This window comes from Gymnoscopelus microlampas, assembly GCF_963454915.1.
Source record: "Gymnoscopelus microlampas genome assembly, chromosome: 16".
In the NCBI taxonomy this organism is placed as follows: domain Eukaryota; kingdom Metazoa; phylum Chordata; class Actinopteri; order Myctophiformes; family Myctophidae; genus Gymnoscopelus; species Gymnoscopelus microlampas.
In genome coordinates, this window is record NC_139953.1 from 27,417,942 (window position 1) to 27,445,550 (window position 27,609).

Here is a 27,609-nt window from a genome sequence, read left to right on the forward strand (position 1 = left end):
ACATAGGAGAGAACAGGCAAACGTTGATCAAAATAACAATTATTTAGTTAAGTAATGCATGCAGATGTTTAACAAAAATGAAACCAAATGGACCCGTTTCATTTTACGCTCTCAAGAGTTGAAGATGCATGGGGACCACCTGGAACCCCCTCAAGGACCACTGGTGGTCGCCACACCACTGGTTGAGAACCACTGGAGTATAGCCTATTCACCTCCCACGTGGCCCAGTCAGGAAACACGCCCACAGACAAGCAATGACGTGATCACTTGTCCCGCATGGCAAGCATCCAGCTGGCCCATATGATTTATCTCAATGATGAATTAACACACGTTAAAATTAGGTTGCTGTAGGCCTACAGTATATTGCATAGCTAGGCTATAGTTGACAAATCCGATGAGAGCTCATGGAGATAGAACACAGACCAGTCCCTTGGTATTTTATTTAATTTCTCACCCTCAATTTAATGAATGGAGTAGGATCCGTGCACGTGAGCTGTAGGCGTGATGCTGTATAGAGCAGCTGTATTTCCACGCCCATCAGACTCTCTCTCTCGCTCCCTCTCCTCAGCTGTTGCTTCGCTGACATTTATACAGACATGTTCATGCATAGAGAATAATTCTCTGGTTCTCTTCCCATTAGTGGTACATGCTTGCTTTCTCCTGAATATTGGGATAGACATATTCTGATGACATCTTCTGATTTTTTATTAAGGATCCACATTAGCTGGTGCCATAGCAACCAGCTAGTCATCTTGGGGTCCACATAAAAACATATACAAACAAATACAATTACAAATACAACATTATTAAATGTCAGTACTCAAAACACAATACATATTGGAAACTAACAAATAAAAATAGCTGAAAAAATTACAGTAGGCTAAACAAAAAGTTTCAACAAGAAATCATGATGTGCAATTGTGACAAAAAGCCAAGTGATAGAAACAAGCCCCTCTTAGAAGTTGTAAGCACTGGGTGTGCTAGCATGGGTTCTCAAAGTGGGGTCCGGGGACCCCCCAGGGGTTCTTGGGGAGGGGGGGTACCAGCTAGGGGGTCCTCAGCAAAATTAGTTAATAGCGTCGCAATCATTTTAACCACTTTAACCATATTTTATACTTTGGCAATTCAAAAATAGAAGATCTAAAGCTCATATAGCGCGTGAAAAAAACCTGGCACAAAATATTTTTGAGATGGGGGGTCCGCTGACAACTACATATCATTTTGGGGCTCCTTGACATGAAACATGTTGAGAAACACTGTGCTACAGTATGGAGAATAATGCGGAATGGCACACGTAGCCCACGTGAATGAATGAACAGGCAACTGTACATAAAGCAGTCCTAGTGAAGGAAGCGTAACGTACTCTAAACTCAACACGCGAGCGCTGTCCTTGGTTCTGAAATCTCTCCAACGTGTCCCCTCAATCTGAGGGGACCGACCACTTCATGAGGGGACAGTTTTCTTTTTTTTTGCAACCTAGTTCACACGACATGAGCTCTCGGAGGATTGATGATCAGTTCAGAGGATGGAATGATGACCACTCGGATTGTGAAGAATAGCCTACTTTCAAATACCTGGATTAGTTGGGACCCAATTGCCTTCTTGTTCTCGATTTCAATAACGAGAAGGAATCGCTTGAATTAACTTGTGGAATTAATGTAGAAATGAAGCATTGGGGACGTGTTGATATAATGCCTGTAGAGACATATTTTACCATATACAACTGCTAAAAGTATCCGAGTTTAACTACTCAAGACTAAATAGGCTAGATTCCGTTATAGCCTTTATACTTCATGACGAAAATATGCGCGAAAGGATTTTCCGTGAGCTATAAAATGAACTAATTAAGGTGATCTACAAGCAGAAGATCTACGCTTCTATCTTTTTGAGAAGAGTGACATCAACGGTTGAGACATGGCTCGCCTGCTTGTTTTAATTAACTCCGTGGTCCTGTTGCTTTTTGGCAGCGACATGTTCTTGGTGGGAGCAAGTAAGTAGTCTCTGACAAACGTGTCGAGGAAATTCTTGCAACTGTATGGTTAATAATAACAAATTACCTTCAGTCACATCAAGTGTTAGATGTAGCCTACAATGTGAATATCGCATATTGTACTGTATGTCAACGTTTGTCTGTATTGGAGTGGGATAGTAGGCCTATTTGATTCAACTTCATTAGCTTTGTTTAAAATATTCGGGGCTACAGTATATTGCTCGTGGGGTCTACTTTGTTTTTACTTTACTGTCCAGCTCTCCTCCAGTAATAACACATGTCTTTGGTTATTCTTTATAAAAACAAATTTTACTGCATGGAGTCTAATAACCCCATAGATGTAGAGTGTCCACTATTTAAACAAGCTTTAGATATATATACAATATTATTTTGACACAGGATTTAAAGTAAAATGATGTGATGAAACAAACTGCATGATGCTCAACCCCATGTTCTGTTCCTTTAATAACTTAAACCTTTTACTTCATTAAATGGCATCCCCAGGGGTTTATCTTTGGCCCACTCCTTTTTAACCCTGCTTGAGTTGTGAGCTTGTAGATCTGCTATTTTCACCTATGTTCCCCTATGACATGCCCAGTGAGGTTCCTGTGGTTAAAACGACTATGTGGTCAAGCATATCAAACACACAGCCTCTATTCTGTCTTAATCAGGAGAGCTCAACACATATACTATACTAATAGTACAACTGAGACAATTTACATCGTAAAAATGTACACTGTGAGACAAATCTGGCGCTGTAACTTCAACTACAGAGCTGGATTCAAAAATCTAAAGTGAAGGTGTGTCACTGGCTCACCTACAGTATCAAATTCACACAAATCAAATCCACATAACTACCATAAAATCACACGTCATAATTTCAAGCCACTAACACGGTCTATGTGGTGTGGTCTAACACACACTAAATTGCGTGGGCATGGCTACACATTTGCTATTCAGAAGGAGTAGCTGAAGCTCTCACATTCCTGTCAGATTTTCTCTCTGTCTCTCTGTGTGTCTCTCACTTTCCGTCTTATCTATTTCGCTCTATGTGTCTTCTCACTGGGGATTCCAGTCCAGTGTTTGATAGCACTGTGACAGAGAGGTTGCCATGTAGCGTAGTGCTTCTTTGGGTGTGTAGCCTATACTGTTTGAGGGGTGAGGAGTATTCAGAGCCATGTTCTGCTCTTCTCTGAAATATGGAAATGTCTCTGTAATCTTGCTTGGAAAAAAAAAGGAACTATACAAGGACTAGCCACAAGCAGAACTATTATTTAAAGAGTAACCAATGGGTCTATGAACTCTAATTTACACAAGAGGGAAATGATGAAGGACAGTATATTGGGTTTTTTTTTGGGTCAAAGCTCTCATATTTCCTACCATATTTCAAATCACACTGTATTCAGTGTATACACATTGGTGATAATTGTTACATACCTGCCTCCATTTAGTACACAGGACCACAATGTAAACAAGCCCTCAGGGTTATCCTTTTAGCATTATTGTATAACTGTACCTCTCTACATTTTGCAAACTGTTAATAAAGTATTCAATCAATCAATCAATCAATCAATCAATTAATCAAGTACTGCAATCTCAGATTTTTATTGTACTGTTTTATTGTACTTATTGTAAATAAGCTGCCTAGAGGAGTACACTGTGTGAGGCAACACACTGCCATAGAAGTGTGACAAAAGTATGACATAATGACATCACCTACAGTTAATAAGATGATTAGGACCACATTCTCGATTAGATCGCTCAAAATTCAGCTCATCCATCAGACCTCGATCCTGTGCTTTATCTTTCTATGACTATAAAGCCTTGTTACCTCAGAGCTGAAGAACCTAAGGGAATTTGGCCACCGATTGCATTAACCTCGGACTGGCACCAGGTCCCATCTGGTCACACTGCTGTATTGCAGCCTGACAAAGCGGACAGTATGTACCTGTGGGAGATGGGAAGGGATAAAAGAGTGCTTGTAGCTACTGTGTAGAGAGGCAGTGAAAACCTATAGGATTTAGCCATGCCTGGTGGACTAAAGTCAGTTTTATGCTTGTGCAACATAACCTGACTCTGTGTGAAGCAGCTTTTTGGATGTGGCTGTGTCAGGTTATGTGCAACATGTCACTAGACAAAAATAATATATTTTCTACTGTGTTCAACACCAGTTATTCTTTGTTGGGAAATACAATACGTAGCATAACACTCAATGAAATATGAATCTTGAAATATGAGTCTTAAGTCTATTCCATCTTATCCAATTCAACACCAGCACTTTACAGGCCATTTATCGATTTGTTATGGCCTACGGTACTATCATGGCTCACTTTTTATTAGAGTAGAGGGATTCAAGCTTGTTTGTTTGAATAGAAAGCCTACTGTGTCTTGAACGTTCATAGAGAATAGTCTAGAGAACAATGTCATTGTTACAGTAATTAATAGAAAACAACCATGCAATATCCATTTATAGCAAATGCTGCAGCTAAATAGAAAGAACAAACCTAAGAGCTCATGCACCTATTGTTCCAGCATGCCATTAAATGCCAAATAAAAGACAGATTGTGATATTCATCTTGATACGTAAGTTCAAAAGGGAAAGGCATTGCAGAGATGTAAGAGGAACTGGATTTCGATCATACCATGGGGAGACTTTGCTATGGTGGAGATAAAATAGCAAGATATTGCTTAAGATCCACCGCTAGGCAATTTGCTTAATGGGAGCCTGAGAGCAGCAAATCACAATCCCCTGCTGTTTGGAGGGATTGCTATGGACTTCCCACAGCTTAGGGTAACACACATCCAGGTTAGGTTGTTTGAAGGTTGAACTGTGAATGCATCTGCATAATCAGTTCCTTAAGGCATTAATGCAGAGGTGATTGAAATTGAATTGTTATCAATAAAATGGCGATAAGGCCCGTCACCTTGGTAAATCTACTTTACTGTGTCTCTCAACAGTTGGAAGCAGTATGAATTACACACCCCAGGGAGTTCCATTATGAAAATGTTAGTGAGCCGATGAATCCCTGTGAACTTTTACACCCCTTGAATAAAGTGCTGGGTACTCATTCGTGTCATGCTTGACATTACAGTCAGTAGATTTTAGTGGCAGCAGCCTCTTTCTCTATTTGACAACTCGTACATATTATGCACTGGAAGCTTTTGAATGATGTGGTACTAGGAACCTACAGTAGCTTATACAAGAGCGAGCAGGGTGTTTATGTTCTTCTAGTGACAATGTGATTTGTTAATGTGTGGACAAAGGTTCTATTACAGCTTTTAAACGGTTTTATTACAGTTTTTAAATTGCCAACACACTTGTGCAAGATAGATTAATTACTGGTAAAGAAGCCAGAATGTAGTTCAATCTAATAGAGCTAATTATAGTAAAACCTGTTGACATTTTTCAATAATGACAGCTGCCAAATGGAACTGTACTGTGGTGTACTGCATAGTGTGACCTCAAGAAAAACGTGTGATAAATACAAGATGCCTGGGATATAACGTTGTTTTGAATATCTATTTAAACTCATTTAAATAGAGCTCTTCATTCCATGACATGTCGGCTATTCAAATGCACCAGCAATTGAGCTACCTCTGCAGGGATTGTGTGTGTGCACACAATGGCCCTGCACATTAGATACATCCATTACGAAATGGACCTATCTAATGTGCAGGGCCATAGCTGTGCTCTATGATTCATCCTGACAGCAGGGTGCCTATACGCCTCAAGAGGGCGCTATCATTTGTTTGTCCCGACACGTGCCTGTAACCCAGTGTGACCTATCTATCGCTGTTTTCAGATGTTACATAACACATCCTCTGTGGGTCAGATGGTCAATAACACATAGTGGAGTAGTCAACACAAAGACACTTGTGTGTCAATGTAGGCTACTTAATTCATGGAAGTAATCCAGTTTGTATGTTAATTAACCCTGTGACCTGGATGACATCCAATAGCTACATTGAATTAATTAAGTAGAACCATGGAAAACGTATATATTTTTTGGCAATTATGGAGACTGCAAGTTAATCGTGTGGTATAGGTGAGATAAGGCCCCTGTTCAGCACTGCATGAAATTATTTGTGCCCGTTACTCTCTCCTGGTAAAACTCCTCGGTGGCAGGTGAAATGAAGCGGCTGGTGACGCCATGTGTAACAGAAGAGGAGACAGCAGTCAATACATCCTCAGCAGGGGTGTTGGCAGTTAACAGGGAACACAGTTAACATGGGTAATAGACCTCTTTCAAAGCAGCCATATTCACATAATAGTAGGGGTTGCGTGCGTGCGTGTGTGTGTGTGTGTGTGTGTGTGTGTGTGTGTGTGTGTGTGTGTGTGTGTGTGTGTGTGTGTGTGTGTGTGTGTGTGTGTGTGTGTGTGTGTGTGTGTGTGCGCGCGCACGCACTGTCCAGCTAATCTCGGAAACCACTGGACCAATCAGCACCGACTTATTGTGCACATTTACAATACTATTATATCAATATGTCCAACATGGTCTATTGGAAAGGACTTAATTGGGGAGAAAATGGGAAATAATTAGTACACAAATAAAGTAAACAAATGGGAATGACCTTTTGCCGTAATAGGTATTTTGATAATGGTAAAAGTTCGAAGCAAACTTGTCCTGTTTTTTTTTTACTGATTGAATACTTTTAGCCTGGAATCCAGACGGAGGCAATCGTTCTGCGTTTTTTCCACTTCGCTTCTCCGTCTGGCTATCATCCTGTTTGAGCTGGATTTCCAAACGTCACCAACTACGTAGGCAAGCCAGGAAGTGACACGAAATTTACATTGGAAGCCCTCCCCAAAAAAGTCATATACAACAGGGCTCTATAATTAGTGATAATTCATGACCTTCCAATAACTGACCTACAGACCATGGGTCATGGTAGTTGCTCACTTTCTTAACCATGCGTGGACAGCTGTAACCTCCATTATACCTAAAGGACAACTGAGTTCCAAGAGAGATTTTCAATCTATTTTCAATTTTACCTGAGTCCAAGGAATGTGCACTGGGATAGATGATGGAAGGGCAGTCAAGACTTGTCGTAGTGTGATTGCAATACAGAGCTGTCCTGTTAAATGTGGATTACCCACTTTCAAGGTTACAACATGAGTTATTGTGCGGCCATTTGCAATGAGACTTTAAGAAATAATATTTTGAATGCATCATGTCAGAAGTGTTATACTGCATATGCATATATCAGGATATTGTATTGTATGTGGCCAGAACATATATTTGATAATTTCTGTCTATTCATTTTATTATTCATTTCTATTTCAGCTTGTTTTCATGAGCTGACATAATTGACTGAACTGTGCCAGGTCAACTCTTCTCTTCTGTAGAGCTGGGTTAACGCTACAGTTGTGCTATGTAAGCTCATTGCTAAGATGTAACATTGTTACATTAAAATGTCATTACATTAACTTGAACCACAGTCTATTCTGAGGTTATTTTTTGGCAAAGACATGTGTTGTAGATGGGGAAAAGCGGTGTACAGTTAAACTCATGTGCTTTTTACTAAGAATAGAGGGTTTAAGTGGTTAAGGCACTATAAAGGCAAATAAAGGACATAGAAACCATTAATTTACTGTAAATACATGTGTGACTCATTCACCATAAATAAAGACAAACTTTCCTCCCCTTAATGCGTGTAGGACGCTTCCCCCTAAACACACATCCATCTCTCAACACACACTCATTAACCACAAGAACCCTAGCATCGTTATTCTAGGGGCATACATCGGCGAAAAAAGCTCACAGCGCATCGCAAATGCTTGTAGATCGGCTATTTTCAGCAAAGATATTTGGAGTACAGGGGGAAAAGGAGCATAGTATCCTGCCCTGGGGGCGAAGTATACTGTAGGCTTCAAATGGTTAAAGCCACAAAATGAGAGCATCAGAACCTGGCGACTTCACACCGTCAGTGCAACAATCAGCCCAGCACCCCACACCTCCTTACAGCAGGAACACCAATCTCCCCACGCATGCATCACCGCTAAACCATTAGTATTATGTCCTATTCAGTCTCCACCAGCCATCATAAATGCCATGAGCCCTGGGTACTGGAAGCGCTTTGCATTTGACCCTAACCCCTGAAGATTTATAATCCCACAGGGGAGGGGGGGGGCTGGAATAGGGAGACATTGATACCAATGATAGCAAGACCTCAGGGCCAGCTGACCTTCCACAAGGTCATTGGCTGGGAATGGATTGACATTCTGGTACTATGTGTGAATGCTCGCCTAGGTGTTCACGTAGACCATTATCGGTTGTCCTATTGTTAAAATAGAGTCTGGGAGAAGTGTTATCACCTTATAGGTGAGACTAACGGACAAGGCTGCACATCATTTTGGAAAGACTCCTTAACCATTTTCTCTATTGTTTTTCCAACGGTGCCGGCCAGCAAGCCGCGAGCTTACAATTAAGCTATGTTACCTGATCGGGGTGTGCTTTATCGTGATTATTGGTATGACAGTGATGCCGACAGGAACGAGGCACTTGCACATCTTTATCCTCATTCATCTTTACCTATTTCATAGAGTCTAAGACACTTTGAACATGGTGTCCCTATTTTGTGCAAGTGATTATAAGCAAAGGTTTACACGCATTTTCAGAAGAAGATTTTTTTTTCTCGAAAATAGGCGATCTGCAAGCTCACAACACGTCTCATCATGATGCGTGAGCTTGTAGATTGGCTATTTTCACCGTGCAACACCATCGTACAACAAAGTATAAAATAGGGCTTAAGTGGTTAAGAATCTCAGATGAGTTGACCCTAACCTCCACATTACCTCCATCACTTTCTGTGACAACACACAAGTCCATGAGACAAAGAAAAAAGCCGAGAGGAGACCCTGCAGGTTGCCCCCGGCCTCTGTCATCCGCCTCAATTCCACCTTGCCTATCCATTTCAACCCAAATGATTGCTGGGAGACTGTACAGCTGTATAGCCCCTCTATTAGATCTGTCACACTCTGTTCCACCTGCCCACTTGCTTCCCAGGCTTTTGTACCACTCTGTAATCAGCTTGTCCACTGGTACCTAACGATAGATGGCTAGAAAGCGACAGTGAGAGAGTGTGAGAGGGAGATAGAGAAAAGGGCCATTGTTCGAAGGATGGACACGAAATGGATACCTTAGTGACTTCTATCTAACAAGACCTGGCAGGTTTTAAGGGCATGGCTGTGTTTAAGAAGAGAGAGGAAAAATAGAGCCTTTAGAAATGTATCTACTGTATGCAGTGTATGCCATGTCCTGCTATGCTAAAAGCATTTATTTTCTATCTTGTTATAGTATATGTAGTAGTCTGAGGTATTGTAAAGTGTTACCACACAGGCCTGCTATGATTGCTATCACAAATCCACTGACAAAATGTTGCACTGGTGAGTGCTGTGAAATGTATATACAGTACAGGAAATATCAAATATGCATTACATAATTTGTTTCTTTAGCTGAATTGCCTTAAAAGCCACTTCTGTGACCCAAGATAGAACTGTGTGGGAATGGAACAGTGAATTCGTTTTTTTACTACCTTCTTCAGTGTGCATTTGACAGATTGCATAGCTACAGTACTGTATGTTAAATAAAGATGTAATATAAATAGACGTACATTATCTCATTTTGATTATGGTTACTGTTTTTCAATAACCTGAAGAGCCACAAAATCGTCAACAAACATACTCCTAAAGTAATGCACAAGTACATCCAGATGGTATTTGGACACAGAGTCCAGATATCGTGGACAATTCAGTATTGATGGAATTACGGATGCATGATTATGCATACATCTAAATCATACCGGTGTTCTTCAGAATAACCTGTCCGTTACCTCAACAGGACACATGCAAATTATTCACAAACATATGCTATACTTAAAAATACGAATCAGTACTGTGACTGATGTGAACAAAATAACACTGGCTAGAATAATAAACAGTACCTTACTATACAAGTCCTTACTTTTCCATACCCTTCTCTACAAACCAACCTATTCTTCTAACCATTTCACCAGATCGACCACCAGCTCCTGTCAACGTGTCTGTCATGCACCTGCGCGCCGACTCTGCAACCGTATCCTGGGAGGTTCCAGAAGGTGATATAATCATTGGCTTCTCCATCTCACAGCAAGTGAGTAATAATAAGTCTCTACCTGCCAAACAATGAGAAATTACGACGTAATCTTCTTCTTACAAAATGGCAAGACGTCTACAAATAGACGTCTGTCTGTCTGTGTCTGTACTGAGTAATCTCGCAAACTGCTGGAACGATCAGTGCCATACGTATTGCGCACACTGCCAGTAAGCCAAGGCAGTAGGCCCACCTCCATGCATTTTTTAAATATTTAACTGAAATGCATTGAAACTGTGCGTGCGTGCGTGCGTGCGTGCGTGCGTGCGTGCGTGCGTGCGTTGTCTCGAGAACTGTCCAAAAGATCAGCTTTAAACTTGGCATGTGTACTACTGAGGACCCAAGGGAGGGCAGTGCCCAGTGGAAAGCCAGTCAGATCAGGGGTTCTCCCAAAATCTATTCTATGAATCCACAAATGGATTTGTTGGGCTGTAATAACTTATACTTAACTCCAAATACAGTCATAGGTACATCAGGACTGGTATCAAGTCTGAAAACCACATGGGAGTCACGCTTTTTTTGTTTTACCGCGTCTTGGTTGTCCCTCGAGAAAGTGATGTAATTTCTATATTGCTTTTAGACATTTACAGTAATGGTGTCATTAAGCCTTGCTCATATCCTTCTGATGATTTTGGCAACCACCAGTCCTAGCCCGAAGGCAGTATGAGGAAACATACCTGATATGTATTTCTTATTAGTCACTGTTTATTGTCTGACGGAACATTTGGGGAAAATGCCTCAGGGCAAATGAAAAGAGAATTTAATTAACTGTGAAATACTGTAAGTAATAACTAGTGTACTGATTTAATTCTGTGGAGGATTTGTGCACTCAGCAAATAGGCATCATCGCACTGCGTATCAGACGTTTGCTTAGTGTACTTATTTAACAAGATGCTTGTTAAATAAAGATTAGTTGTGTTGGCATTCTGGGCAAACCTACACAAATCTTAATCTTACACCAAGGCTGGAATCAAAATAAAACTCCTTGATTTGCAAACAGAAAACAAGCTTGTAATGTGAATGCCAACGTAAAGTTTTTCAGTTTAAGTGGTTTGAAATAGTGAAATGGCTCACTGAAAACTGATGATGGATGTGGATATTATGCTGTATAACTACAGTAATCATGAAGGTTCCACTTTATGGACTTCATCATTACGCCCACATTGTTCATTCTGTGACAGTAATGGACTGAACTGTATATGCTACTGTAGTAGATCTAAACCAACTCTCCCCATACATATTCATCATGGTAGCCATCTGAATTTGAGTATGGCTGGGAATTGCCTGTGTGTCTGTTTTCATCATTATGTTATTTATTGCATAAAGAGTGTAATGAGTTCTAACAGATCTCTCTGTAAAGGAGGGCTATAAAAGGTTGATAAGAAGACATCTGGCCCATTGCTGCCAAGAGTACAGAAAGCCAATGAGGGCTGCATGTAAACAACTGTGCATACCATTATGGGGAATAAATCCTGCACTTTATAGATGTTAATAGCCTAAGTAACTTCCACAAGACAAAGTATAAGACAGATGCCACAAGAATCTAATCTGTCAAACATCTCAAAAGCTATTCAATATCCAATAATGACCATACTGTGTCTGGAATAGAGGAGCAGCCAAAGTCTGAGACAAGAGGGTCTATCTAATAATTAGGCCATATTTACCCACTCTATTGATTGATTCATTTATTCTTTAAGGATTCCATTTATCAATCAATCCATCCATCCATCCAACCAACCATCCATCTGTCCATCCATCCAACCATCCATCCATTCCACTAACCCTAGCCCTCTTCCAATTCCCAGAGACAGGATGGCCACATGCAGCGGTTCATCCGGGAGGTCAACACCACCAGTCGGGCCTGCGTTCTCTGGGACCTGGATGAGGAGACAGACTACATCATCCAGGTCCAGTCTATTGGGCTGTATGGAGAAAGCCAAGCCAGCAAGAAAGTTCACTTCCGCACCCTCAAGAAGTCTGACCGCTTCCCTTCTTCTAACAGCTCCAACCAAGGTGGGTTTGGAAGCATGTTACCTTGTAAAAGAAAATAAATGCAATCCACATTTTTCAGCTTGTTTCTTTGTGTCATCACCAATTTCACTAATTTGTATCCAGTGTGAGTTCTCTCTTCTGATTGGATACATATATATAATATCCTGACCTGAAAATGCATTTTCTGTTTAATAAGGAGCTGGAGAGACTGTTACTGAACAAACACACTATAGCAGTCAACACTATCACAATATAGAGCTATTTAACACTTATTTGAACCCAAAAACATCACTTACTCTTAATATCAAATCACGCCACTCAAAATAATATACATGTCTCTAGCGATGTGAATGCACCTCAACAATCAGGAAATGTAAAATGAAGAGAATGTGGAACCTCTTGATAGTCTGTGTGATCCAAGCATATTGTAAAACAGTATTTGTTGCAACGAATGTCTTAGTTACACCAGCACTGTTGTTGTGAAGCTGTCTTTATAATAGAAGAAGTGTTTAAATTGATCAATATTGCACGCTCCTACAGTAGATGATTGACGAGCGAGTGTGAGCGAGAAGTGTATGGTCAGCACTAGATTCCGAACGTTGATAGATGGTTCAGTTGCACTCAGCAGGGATAACCAGTGTGTTTCCGAGGACCCCGTCCTCACACAGGCCGACTGTGTGAAAATATGAAATATACATGAGAACCTCAGTCTCGTGTGCAAGTAGCAGTAGATATGAAACATGTACTGTATGAAGTGTGCTGTCCTAATATCTCAACCTGAAATTCTTAATGAACTATCTTGTGTGTCCAAAGACAAACAGCATTTTAACACTTGCATATAATAATAATACCCAATTAGGAGGCAATAGGACTGTGGTACTGCCTCTTTAAGGGACTTTCTTGCCCTGAATTTAGTCTCTCACTTACTGTACTCCCAAAGGAGGTTAGAAGGAGTTCACAAATATCATATGCTGCGAAAATTATGTTTTAACTGTGCATGACCCATTTTCACAGTCAAGACATCTCTTTCTAACATTCTTGCTTACTCCCTGGCTGTGTACCGCCCCCAACAATCTCCAACAATCAAATGGTTATGTGTAGGTCTATGTGAGAGATGGTCAGGGTTTGGCTCATGGCTAGGGTCAGGTTATGCCCATCCTACCAAAGAAGTCAACATTTGTACCAGACTGAGAGGAAGTCCTTGCTGCCAAGAACCGTTCCTTTTTTATTATTCAAAATCATTTTAAAATAGTGAAAATAACTGATCTACAAGCTTGTCGCATGTCGTATCGCAACATATTGTGAACTTATACATCTATTTTCACTACTTTTCAAAATTGCTATTCTGCCCACACATGGGTGCGGCTTTGGGAAAGCGCACAGCGGATTCTAAAACCACCCGCAAAGAGCACACAGACTGCAATGGATTTGTGGAGACAGCCAGGACGCACAGCGCGCACCTCTCTACTAGGCTATTATTGTCAACAAATCTCTGTGATTCTAATTTTACTATAATCAGCAGAAGGGAGGGTGTCAATTCCTTGTGTCAATTGTATTTATACTAGAGGTTCGGGGCGCTGCGTACATCGGTACACATTATCTCTATAGTCATATGATCAAGATGGAAGTGTCCGATATTTCATATTCCATCCTAATTGGCTAACATTGGCTTCCAAAGTTTGCTGGATAGGTCCGTTTGAACCAAATGCCTCAAATCATGAACGCAACCTGCGATTTCTGTGAAATTTTGCACACACATTCCCCTAGGTCGAGGAAGAAATGCCACCCTTTTCACATTGGCCTGTTATAGCGCCACCAGCAGGTCTAATTTAGCAAAACACATTTTTGGAACAAAATGCCTCAAATCATGAATGCAGTGTCCGATTGCCATGCAAGGCCTAAGAAGAAATGGCGCCCCTTTTCACATTGGCTTATTATAGCGCCACCAGGAGGCCACAATAACCTACCTGACCTGGCGGAGACCTGTGCTCCGAGGAGCACTTTTCCCTATGTGAAATTGCTGTCGAGGGTAACACCAAGGTTTTTGACCGATGAGGAGATGTTAGAATTGAGAGTACCGAGGATGGTGGTGGTTTGGGCAGTACCATGGTCAACAAAATATTATTTCCGTTTTGCTATCGTTGAGATTTAAAAAATGTATGGCCATCCAGGTTTTGACTTCTTTTAGGCAGTTGAGAAGCAGCTGAAGTCTTTGTGTTGACTGTGAGGGGAAGGTAAATTTGGACATTGTCCGCATAGCAGTGGAAAGCAATATTGTATTTGGCAAAAATGGAACCTAGGGGCAGCATGTATAGGAGAAACAGGATAGGCCCCAGGATTGAGCCTTGAGGAACTCCAGATGTAAGGGGGGCCGCGGGGGATGATAATTCCCCTAGCTGAACAGAGAAGGATCTGTCAGTGAGGTATAGGACCGGAACCAGGCTAAGGCAGCACCAGTAATGCCAACATGGTGTTCCAGTCGGGAGAGCAGAATTTCATGGTGTACAGTGTCGAACGCGGCTGAAAGGTCAAGGAGCACCAGGACAGTCATGTGATGCAGTTGGACTGGCAGGTAGTAGGCCGCAGGTGCATGACCACCTCAGGGAGTGAGGGGAGAGAAACAGGGTCGAAATGAGAGAGGGTGGCGATGGGCGGGCATGGGGGAGGGGCTGGATCTGGGGCGGTGATGGAGTGCATTGACCTAAGATCAGAAATTCTGTCAATAAAAAATGCTTGAAACTTAGTGCAGAGGGAAAGAGAGATGGGGTGATAGGAGGGGCATCACGGGGGTTAGCGAGTTGAAAATATTGAAAAGAACCTGGGGTTTGTTACTGTTCTTAGTGACCAGGTCGGCTTTTACTGCTCTGTGATAAGCAGTGAGGGAGGTGCGTAAGACTTATACTGTACCCTCGCCTGGATTTTTAATGCTTTCAAGCATATTGACATTCAAAAATGAGCTAGAGTATAGACCAGCACAGACGATAAGTGCATGTAGCCTGAAGCCCCCTCTCTGCAGCTTCTCCCAGAGGGCCTCACCATGTCTCTCAAAGGTTTATTTTCTCCAACCATCCAATTCATTATTGACAGTGTCTTCACGCATGGCTACAGACAGGCTCTCTAACTCTATACAACTCTACACGTATATATCACTTTGGGGTGCCTAATCAGGATTCTGACACACACTCTAAAACACTTCAGATTCAGTGTCTGAGCTCAATTGAGAATGGATTCAGCAGCAAACGAGAAGAGTGAGAAAGAGGTATCAACTGTGCAGTGTATTACAGTGTCACAATACTAGATTTCAGAACTTCAGAAGCAATCATTTGGGTTATGATTCTCAATTTTTGGTTCAGCCCTGAAAATAGGATAAATCAATTAAAAGGACTTTAACAGTGACACCCCAGGTCTAAACACTGGACCTACTTGAGATACTTGTTTTCCTTCATGATTTATACATTGCAGCCAAAGTTCCTAATATGGGAAGTGCTGATGCTAGTGAATCATGTTTCTCTTCAGCTGACTCAGATTTGGTAGCATTAGTTTAGTTGGCATGATCAGCAAAAGTGAGAGGAGAGACTGATTCACAATCAACCTCTAAACTGATTACTGTATGCATTCCATTTTGGTATTAAAGCATGCCTTCTGTCAATGAGATTATGTATATATTGATGCACTTCTAAACAAAATAAATTTAAGCAAAGGGCGAAGAAAATAAAAACGAGGGATTCAGTTAATACAAGTAAGACAGAACATTCACACAATGTGACTAGAAAGTGATTAAATAACCCAGTCATGGCACATTTAGAATGATTCATTGGTTCTCAGTCTCTTTCTACATTTGTAGACTCATAAAACTAAAGATTTACTATATCAGGTCTTGGGAGCCCTGTGAGTCATCCAAGTGGGTCAGAAGAACAGCAGAGTCGCAGTTTATGGGCTTCATTACCTGAAGTGTGTTTTTGGGATCTAGTGAGTAAACAATCAGTGTCAACTTTCCACAAATCTATCTTTACAACGTAAAAGCACAATGTCTGCACTAAGTAATAGGTGAGCTAACCAGTAGCAATAACACCTTATGAAACTGATAAAGTACCTGGGGATAGGCTAGAGCAGGGGTTCCCAAACAGTGCACACATTTTGTGACAACGACACATTATTACAGTATACTGTAACCAGTATAATACAGCTATACAAAAAGCTACAGTATACAAAAACTAGGCCTTAGTATAGAGCCCTTGGGAATCTGGTCAACTAAGTATAAAGGTTTAAGTCATTAATTTACTATAGCAGTACAGTGTGACCACTCGTTTCCCAATACAGAGGCAAATTCTATAGTCTAAAAATATATTTTAACCACTTTCAACCTGGCGTCCCACTCCAATTTTTTAAATTCACAAATTTGTGAAAACAGTTCACATCACACTGCGCTAGTTTAGCTATTATTATTTATTTGTTTGTGGAAGTATGAAATGGGGCGTAAGTGCTTAAACTATTTATTTGGCTGTAGTAAATAAAATAAATACTTTTACAGATAAGAGTAATAACGTGGTTATTTTTCACAGATATGAATGCAGTTGTGTCTTGAGATTTTAACTTGTCCATTGGTGTGCCTTGGGCACAAAAAGAGACATGACATCCAGAGGTTATACCATTTCTTCTGGCACATTATTGTATCACTTGTTCACAAATGCAGTGGGTCCATGGAACCATCCACTTGGACTTCTGAATACCAGAAGGTCTTATTATCAGATCACCTAATCAGATACGTAGACTCTTTGGAATAGTTGTTTGGAATACAATGCTCCCTCAGCGCCCAATGCCATTAGGTGACAGCTCACAACTTGAACTAAGTGTTGCATTTTATGTGTGGCTGCCAACTAACGGCCACAGGGCCCTAAAAAGCTTTTTTTTTATATCTACCTTTGTTTCACCTTTTAGATCCTGTGTTACACCGAGGCTCTCACAATTTAAAGTAAATTAATTTGCAGGGTCTCTGAGATCAAAATGAGCTATAGCTACTCAATCAATAGGGCTGTTATTCCCCTCACTGCAATACTCTTTCATCAAACACAATTACATATCTGAGCATAATGCAGATTCATTTATACATGCATAGTACAGGACAATTTTAATTTAAATAGGATATTGGTGCTTTGTCAGGAATAAATCAATATATATTTTCAAAGACTGGTTCAATATCATTAGTTCCCTGCAAAGCTTTTCATTAGAATGTTTGCATGTGATTTGTGTGCCCTTCAAAAGTAAGGGAGGGTTTGCTGGGCTCTCAGAACAGGCCCCAGGATAGCTGGGGGAACCACAAGAGTGATGTTTTATTTATAGCACGGCTGTCTTTCACTTTGGAAACATGCGACAATGATGCAACTAAAAGTAGGTCAGGCATAAACATCAGATTTGAACTGGTCATACAGTACACATTAAAGTATTTTGAGTAATGTCTTTGTATTTACAAAGTGAGAATAGGTTGAGGATCTCAAAGAAATGACAGAGACACTCTAATCTAGAGTGATTTACAAAGTGCAAGGTCAGAGTAGGGGCCATCAACTTTTGTCAACCAAAAACAGGGTAAAGTCTAAAACACAATGGCTGCAAACGGTGCGTGTCAAAACAGGCACCCCTATTATTGTCTATGTACAACCTCCACACTGGCAACACTAGACGCGTTGACGCCCAGCCCGGTGTTCCTTTACGCCACTGCACTTCACACACGTCAATACCGCGTCACTGCACTGGCGGTGTGAAATGGCCTTAAATGGGTGAGGAATTGGAATGCTAAGAAAACACTCCAAATTACCTCCTTGTACTGTATGTGAAGAGAAAAGGTACTTTATTTTACTTCCGCTCACTGGGATTTGGGATAAAATGGGCAGATAATTACTGGGATTAGACTTGGTCTGGTTAGTTCCAAATGGCCTTCCTGAACATTACTTCTTCTACCCTAGGACAGCATTACAGCAACACTGTAAGAAGTTGTAATCATCACTTATGATAAATGTCTCCTTATGCTGTGTATAACATTGATAATGCGTTGTAATGTGTGATCCACCATTGTTGCATCAACAGCACCCCAGATAGTATGGTATTTCATTAATAATTCAACAGCAAAGTCAAAGGCATGAATGTCTTAGGCTGTTAAACACAACTGGAAATGTGGTCCCCTTAGACACAATTACTGTGCAATACTTCAAAGGAATGACAGGTTCACTAATCCTATGCTGAGTCTAAACCTTGCTGCTTTTTATCAGGAAGAAAGTTAACAGAATCACAAAGCTACGCTCAATGCGCTGGCACTCAAAAGGCACTCTTTTTTCCATGTTTCTCCAAATATACTCATTATGACAATTCCCAATTTTCCCCACACACGTCAAGTCCCTGTCACTGCTAACCCCTACAGTCGGTCATGTTGGAGGATACACATGAAGTTGTCAGTCGCTTCTTTTCCACTTGACAGTGAGGAGCACTGGGAGGCATACACATGCTAGCCAAGCTAGTTCTTCTCCTTGCCGAAGACGAAGCCTGACCAACCAGTAGGAGTCGCTAGTGCAGCATCAGAGACCGCCATCCCCCAGCTTCCCACCCTCGAACACAGACAGTTGTGTATAATGGAGCATTCGGCCAAGCCAGATGCACCGTGGAGGATTCAAACCCCTAGTCTCTATTAAATTATGATATATTTATTCAATGCATCATCTACAAACAGTATAAGATAATGGTGTCATATAGGCTCAGTGCTCATACCGGGGGCGACAAATCCACTTTCCAGACACAGATATAGAAAACATAATAAATCAGAGGATGAAACTGTACAGTATAAAGGGTATAACAAAATTTGCCATGAACACACAGACAAAGGTAACCGACTGATATTGTGTTACCATGCTATTGATTACAACATACTTCATATTATAACTAGGAGAACAAAGAGAGATAAATGAATCAGCGGATGAATTGTTTCAGTGGTACCAATTAAGAGCAGCTGGGGTATTACTACAGTGCAAGGCCTTGCTGCACAGTTCACAATCCCAAAGAGTGCCATGGGAAATCTGGGCAAGGCTGACTAATTATCATATACTTTCCTTTGGAAACTGTTGAGCACAATGCACTGCAACTTCTCATTGAGAGACTGAATGCATAATGTGAAATATGTAGGGTACTTCATCAGCACACACTTACTGTAGGTCAGGTCATTTGTTAATTCCTTTGGCTCTCTCTGGGGAACAAAACGTTGCTCTTAAACCTTGCTCTTAAATGTAGGTTAGCATTTGATTATCTAGACTAGAGAACCAAATGAAAAAAGAATATTTAGCTTTTCCAATAACTATGGGTTATGGACAATAATGTATTTGAAATGGGTTGTGGTTGGGAAATGACAAAGGATCAGCATGACATTCCTCTTATAATGATAGAGAATGTTGTAGAGACAGAAAAGAGTAACGCTCAGTAATTCACACCAGCAGTGCCACGGCACTGGCATGTTTTGATTGAGCATTGAGTTTCATTCCAAAGGCTACGGAGACGAGCGTCGACACTTTAGCATTGGAAAGCTCAACAGCAAAAAGTAGCTTCAAAGTTCAGAAAACCTCAACTTTATAATATATTTTATTATGTATTTACTGCAAGATTAACACGTAATGTAAACAACCCACGTTTCAAAGAACAAAATACCTGTGCCATTATTAAAAAGCTACAATATTGTGCATTTAAAACAGAAAACAAGTGGACATTTCAGCCTGAGGGCAGCACTAGAGAAAAGGTCTAAAAAGGTGCCAATGTGTCCATTAGAAGATGATCATTACTCATTGCTTCCACAATGACTTCCTCTCTTTGTGACTCATACAATAAATTCTTCTAATACAACAACAATCCCCCAATAACCCAAGAAGTGGACCCCGTCTTGGTAATTGTAATCGCACAAAGGGAGAGCTGACGCTCTGGTATTCAGGGCCAATGCCTTGATGAGTTTCTACACTAAAAGAGTATAGCAATTGGGAAGAGTGGAGCTCTGGAAGAGTTCCATCCTTACAGGTTAAAAGATGGTTTCGGAGGAGGAGTTAGGCTCATCGTCAATCCTCTTAAAGAAGGATTACTCATTGGTTTGTGGACACGACTTCCTCCTCCAGCAGATTCTGAAAAAATGGCATAATGCTCGCATCAGGTAAACACATTGTTGCTGCCCTTTGCTGACAGGGCAAAGTAATGGAGATTGATACATTCGGGATGTTTGATGGCTCCTTTGTGAGTGATAGAGAAGTTTAAAGAGAAATTACATTGTCTTTAGATCTGAGCTGCCATGATATTTTCAATCGTTTAGCATATGAATATCATTTTTCTCTTTCTTCTTCCTTTCAAACAGTCTTTCAAGTCTGTGTATGTAGCATGTTTTTGTCATTTTATTACAGTCACTGTCCTCTTATGATTGCACATTGGTTAGGTATAACAGTAAGCAGTAGATTACACAGATTATGCTATGAATACACGCAAAATATTAGGGTTTAAAATATGTATTCTCTCTCTCTTTCTCTCTGAGATGATCCCACGGTGGAGGGACTGGATAGGTCCAGACATCTACAAACAGGGGAGATGATCATCATTGTGGTGGTTTTGCTCATGTGGGCAGGTATGTTTGTAATTTGTTAGTTCATGTACATTTATGCTAATGATTAACCACATGAAACCTAGCGTCCATATTCTAGGGCGAACATCATATATTCAAATTGCCTATTGAGTTGACGGTGGGAGGACGTCACAAACGGAACATCCGGACTTGCGAGGCGCACCGTTGCCCTGATCCACACCGAACATGGCACAAACACTGTTCAGAGGTCTGCCATGAGAACAGGGGCCACACGTCAGGGGTCACAGATGGCCACAGGCACACCGTTGCTCCGATCCGCACCAAACTTGTCGCAAACACTGTTCAGGGGTCTGGCATGAGAATACACACCACACACAAAGCCTAAATTGCACACATATGGGGCACTACAACAGTGTTACAGCAATGTTTATCACTTCAAATGGCCATAACTTGGTGACCATTGCTCTGATCAGCCCAATATACAGTAGGACTAGATTTGAAGGCAACATAGCAGCCTGAAAATCTAGTTTGGTGAAAATAGCAGATCTAGAAGCTCACAATGCATCACAATGCTCATGTTGTGAGCATGTACATTGGCTTTTTTCAGCGACGAGATTTCGAATAGAGGGAAAAGGATGGGGGAGGGGAAAGTACAGACCCGTGGGGGACCCTGGTCAACCAAGTATATACTGTAGGATTGAAGTGGTTATGGAATAAGATTGGTTGCCAGTTACTGTACAGAAATAGTTACATGGGTGCTAGAACATATTTATAATAAAATGTCAAAGCACATACAGTACTGACATGGTTAGTCCAAACACCCTGCACAACACACAAGAGACACTGGCCATTTCACATCACTGCACGCGATGTCTAGAGTACATAAAATATTAACCAAATGGACCCTAGGGTCCCTATTCTGGGCATGTGATAACAAGCAAAAATAGCATATCTACAAGCACACATGCATAGGATATCTACAAGCACACATGCAATTATGTACGGTGTGTGTGTGTGTGTGTGTGTGTGTGTGTGTGTGTGTGTGTGTGTGTGTGTGTGTGTGTGTGTGTGTGTGTGTGTGTGTGTGTGTGTGTGTGTGTGTGTGTGTGTGCACAGTATATACTGCTATTCTCATGGGATGGTATAAAACTTCAAGTCCTTCCTTTAAAAAATGCCGGAAAGGCCCAAAGAATATTTCAGGGCATTGATTACACCGTCTACTTTGGTGTGGTTAGATTCTCACACAAGAGTGATATGCTTAGTAGTTTTCAATAGGAAATTGAAGAAAAGCAAGTATCTAGGCTGCGCTGGTGTGGCATACCAAGTGAGAGGAGACCTCCACTTTGTGAGTTTCTCAATAGAAGAGAACACTGTTATATAAGCCAAGCAAAAGGCTAGTACAAACACAACAGCAGACTTCTTTGTTGAACCTCGGTGAAGTTTCTGTGTCATGTTTGGACACCAACTCGTGGGCTGTTGCTAACTAACAAACACACAAAATTCCCTTGTTGGCCTTGTTGTTAGAGTGTTCGCCCGGCAATTGGGAAGTCTGGGTTCAGTCCCCCCCTGGGTCATACCAAAGACTATAAAAATGGGACCCAATGCAATGCCTCCGTGCTTGGCACTCTGCATCAAGGATTGGATTGGGGGAAGTCCCTGAGACATACTAGCGTCATGTGTACTTGTTCATCATGGCTGGGGGATGTACTTGTACCTCAAGCCACCTCACGCTACAGAAACAGGAGATGGGCAGCCTCCGTATGGGCCACATGGCTCAGGAATCCTTGGTTCCCAAGGCTACTTACTACTACTATCGAAACAGACAATCGCCGACTTAGGTTAATCAAATAATTTAGAAGGTTTTTGTGGGGTATGTACTTTGTGTTTTTTTTCTTTCTTGTCAACAAATCTACACAGAAAAATTATAATACATTTGTTATATTCGACTAACTCGATTAGTCACTTAATCCCTGTATTATACTTGGTAGCATGAACAGCTGTACAAGCTCACAAGTCAACGCGATCCGTTGTAAACTTGTAGATCTACTATTTCCACAAAAAAGTTAATCGTAATCAAGGTACAGTAACTTGAAATAATCCTTAAAAAATAATCTGAGAGATTCATGTTGCACATATTCCAGCTAATTTCACACCGTAATTGTCCTTGTGCTAACATCAATTAATTGACAGCTTAATCATTAACTCCCTGAATTACTTAACTGGATAGCTAGTTATTAATCCAGTGCAGTATCCTTTACACTACAGAATAGTCATATAGCAAACTCATTTTGACAGAAAAAATAATCTGACAACTTTGATGTACGAACTTTGAATATGACCCAGAAATGTTTTTGGCAGTGTTGCTACAGTACTATGGGGGGGAGATATCACATCAATCCCTTAGTCTATGCCCTTCAGCTCTCCATTCATGAGGTGACTTGCCCTCCCTCTGAGGACCTGTGTAGATTAAATAAGTGCTGAGGCACTATGAGAACTGCCATATCTGACAGACCAGACCTCCCAGCGACTGGGTGTCCTGCCCCTGGGCTGTAGACTGAGGTCCTAAATAGTAGGAACCAGAAGCGTGGGAGGTGGGTAGAAAGAAAAACACAGCATGCTGTAAGGGGTGAAAGAAAGAGCGAGATAAAGAATAGAAAGAGTATGACTTAACCACATGAACCCTAGTGTCATTTGGCGAAAATAGCAGATTTACAAACTCACATTGTGAAGTTGTGGATCCGCTATTTACTGCGATTTTATGTAGAGGGAAAAAGAAGGGGTCCTTGCATAGACCCTTGGTGGCCTCCTGTCAACAAAGTATATAAGGATTTAAGTGGTTATGGAGCTCTAAGATGTAGCTCATTACCTGTGTCAGTTCAATCGGCAATATACAGTAGTTTATAGATACTTAATGAATTAGTAATACAGTATCACAGATGGGTTTTGCATGCGTTTGGAATAAACAGCTAACACCTTCTTAAATATTCATTGAAATGAAAATTGAATGCCACTCTTATCGCTTCCGTAATGGAAAGCTAATTCAGTCCTTGGCTTCCACTTCCAACATAAAATGTTATCTATTGCCGTTTGTTCTCTCTATAAAATGTTACGGATTACCTTCTATCACAAGAAGTAAAGCATCTAGAAAAGGACTTGATTCCTGAACTCCTGAAAAAAGATAAGACGATAAAATGTCATGTAATATGAAACCTTTACAATAATTACATTATGCTATTATTATAAACTAAATCCAGGATCTATCACTTTATTGATGCCAACATGCATCTGCCAATGGCACCAGATCTTAAGCTGAGTGAGTTTATTAGATGGCACAGAATCCCCAAGAATTACATAGCTGAGGAGGTGGAATGGGAAATCATGACAGATGCTTTCTGTTTACACCATGGCTTGTAATGCTTCGCCTCAGGATATAACTATCTCACCATCTTGTTTGGACGAGAAGCATGGTGCTTGGAACTAAATCCAATCAAGATGCTAAATGACAATTTGAATATGAAATAGGCTACTTAACTCATTCACTGCCAGAATTATTTCTGGCCCGTTTGAACACCGCCAAGATTTTTAATTGAAAATAAAAAAGTACTCAGGAGCCGAGATACAGAATTTTGAAGTTTTAAGTTAACAAGGAAGTGGATGGGAGTCTATATCTTCGAAAAATCATATCTCCTCGGCCTTGGTCGTAAAAAAAAAAAAAAGTCGTTTTAGTCGTTCTTGGCAGGCATGGCTTATGGACAGAAGTCGTTTTAGTCGTTCTAGGCAGAGAATGAGTTAACATTCCAATATACATTAACACCGGGTGTCTGGTGATTAGTTGATTATTATGAATGTATATTGGTCCCCGTTCTAGCACTTTACTATAGGCTACCACTTTATGGAGAAGGACCAATAATGATCTCATACTATTACTGTAAGTTAAAAATTGCAATGAAGCAAGCAAGCTAATAGCTCCGACGGAACCTCTCCCTCCGCTGTATAGCTCCGAGATGAGGTTCCTCGTTTCCCTCTGCCGTTTGAGCAGGACATTGTCGCACATTTTCCACTTTACATGTTTCTTACCCCTTTCTGCACATCGTATCCAAAAAGTAAAGCTTTTCCGCCATTCTCTTAGATGTTTTAAGTTCTAGCGCACCATAAAAGCTATCTAACGAGTTGAAGAAAGTATTTAATTTGCCTCGGTCCTCATCCGGTTACATGTTTTTAAGACAGTAGAGATAACATTACTGATTCCCCTACTGGTCAAATGTTGAATTGCATCTTCTAATGCAACATATTATGGAGCCGGCTGAGGACCGAGGCAAATTAAATAGTACTGCCAAGTACCTGCATCTAACACACTGGAAATACTGTAGCAAGCGATGTGGAGAATTTCCAACCCAGCAAGCTTAGAGATAACGACGCGTGCATCAAACCCCGCTGGGAACTGAATTCCATTATCCAACATATTATATATGGGCTTTCAATGTGCTCAGTCAGAGTAAGACAGGTCTCTGAGTGACAGGTGCCAACATATGAATGACATCCTGACACTCTGTGTGTGTGTGTGTGTGTGTGTGTGTGTGTGTGTGTGTGTGTGTGTGTGTGTGTGTGTGTGTGTGTGTGTGTGTGTGTGTCTCTCGCCTCCTGGCAGCTGTCATTGCCCTGTTCTGCAGACAGTATGACATCATAAAGGACAATGACTCTAGTAACAGCAAGGAGAAGGCCAAGCCGTCTTCAGAGAGGAGCACACCGGAGCACCACAGTGGAGGAAGCGTAAGTGTGACTCCTCTGAAACCATGCATGGTTCTAAGCCACGGCACCTGAGCTAATTCAAGAGGAAGCAACAGGTTCCTTTTTTGCCATTAAAAAGTCCTTTACATTCAGTGGTACTGTATGCGTGTGCATAGGGAGTCACTCAGAGAAAATACAGTCCAGTAGACCCAGTCACCCACATTGTGGGAGGCGGAAAAAAGGATTGTATAATGGTAAATGGTGCATTTATATAGCGCTTTTATCCAAAGCGCTTTACATAGATTGTGCATTACATGCACCCATTCACACACACATTCATACACCGATGGCAGAGGAAACCATGCAAGGCACCAACCTGCTCATCGGGAGCAATTAGGGGTTCAGCCGCAGCGTCTTTCCTCAAGGACACTTCGACATTAACTCTGGGGGAGCCCGGGATCGAACTGGGAACCTAGCGGTTGCGGTATACTTGAGAGAGCGTGGCCACCATCCAAGTTCTCCCAGTAGCTGAGGTGCTGCCGGGAGAAGCATTCCACCGTCGGCCCCAGGCCTTCATGGCCTCCCAAATGCAGGCCAGCAAAGTAAGTAGTGATCAAAATCCAAGACTGGGTGCTTTAATGCAGGTAACATACTATAGGTAAAAAGGTTCAATGAGGAGATTATGTGCACATCTAGTACCTGGTTAGTCCAGATGCTGGATATCAAAGCAGGAATCAATCGAATAGTTAAAACATCCACACCCTGGTTAAAGCTCCCAAATAATTGTATTACTGCCACATAGTTTCAATCATGTAGGTCTTCATCAGCCAAATGTTTTCCTGACAAACAAAGGAACATATTTATACAAAAGTCAAGTCAATCACAGGGAAAGTTCCTGTCTCTCCACCCCTCAAAGCATGGGCATGCATGGGCAGAAAATAGTGAAGTTTTAGGTCATATTTGACATTGACGTTAGAGTTGTCAGGTCAAAAGATGAAAATATACAGCAAACATTACTCTCTAGGTCGTCCTCAGACGAGCCCTCCATCGTTGCTTCCAGTCATCCCGGTTCTCCATACATCCGGCCAGCTCGTCTGTGCTTGCGCTCCTGCGTCTTTCTTGAGTACATCCACATATGTTAGTGCGGGACGTCCTCGAGACCGGTGCCCATGTGTTGGTTCCCACAGCACCAGTTTGCTGGCTGGCAGCTCCTGGTGTCTTTGGCAGTGTCCTGCTAGTCTCATTCTCCTGGCAGCTACTTTATCGCTCACCCTTGGTATTCCCTCATATAGGGTCTTGTTGGTGACATGTACATTCCTGTCGATGTTAAGTACTGCACGCAACATTCTGGTGTAGCACCCGTCCAGAGACTTCTGTAGGGTTGGCTTCAGGGTCCAGCATTCACTGCCATACAGGAGAACAGACTCTACCGTTGCAAAGAAGAAGCTGAGTTTGATTTGTCGGGGGAGGATGGAGTTCCATACACTAGTCATGCCATTCAGGGCCTTCCATGCAAGTGCCTTCCTCACTTTAAGATCTTGCTCGGTGGAGTTGACCCATGAGCCCAGGTACTTGAAGTCATTCACTTCCTTCAGCACGGTGCCTCCTGCTGTTGTCAGGGGTGGGTGTTCCGGTAAGTTATAGGTGATAACCTCGGTTTTCTTGGCATTTATTCCAAGGCCAACCTTGGAACACTCTAGCTCCACTCTGTTTAGAAGTTCCTGTGCTTGTTCCACACTGTCGGAGAGCAGGCCGATGTCGTCCGCATAGTCCAGGTCTGTCAAGACCACTGTGGGGTGTCGTCTTGACCTCCTTGGAGTTAATGTGAATCCAAGATCCTGCTCTCGTCCGCTGATGGCCTTCCTGAGCGCATAATCCAGGACTATGATGAAGAGAAAGGGGGCTAGGGTGTCCCCTTGCATTACACCAGCCAGGATGTCAAACTCCTCACTGTTGCCATCTGGGGTCACCACCTTGGCCTTTGTTCCTGCATACATGGTCTCTATAGCCCGGAGAAGGTTGGGAGGTACACCATAAGCCTCAAGGATCTTCACCATTGTGCCTCTATGGATTGAATCAAACGCCTTTTTGAAATCGATGAAGCACAGTACTGCTGCCAGGTTATCCCTTTTCACCTCCTCAATCATTCGCCTCAATGCCAAGATCTGGGCTAC

At 41.6% G+C, this 27,609-nt stretch overlaps 1 protein-coding gene across 1 annotated transcript; it reads left to right on the forward strand.

The window, feature by feature from the left end:
- Positions 1–1,914: 1,914 nt before the first annotated feature.
- On the forward strand, positions 1,915–25,528 carry fndc4a (fibronectin type III domain containing 4a; the record flags this gene model as incomplete). The annotated part of the gene is made up of 5 exons (XM_084082146.1): positions 1,915–1,990; positions 10,007–10,122; positions 11,928–12,135; positions 20,660–20,749; positions 25,356–25,528. The coding sequence occupies 5 exons, from the start codon at positions 1,915–1,917 to the stop codon at positions 25,526–25,528; spliced, it is 663 nt and encodes a 220-aa protein (XP_083938272.1).
- Positions 25,529–27,609: the final 2,081 nt, after the last annotated feature.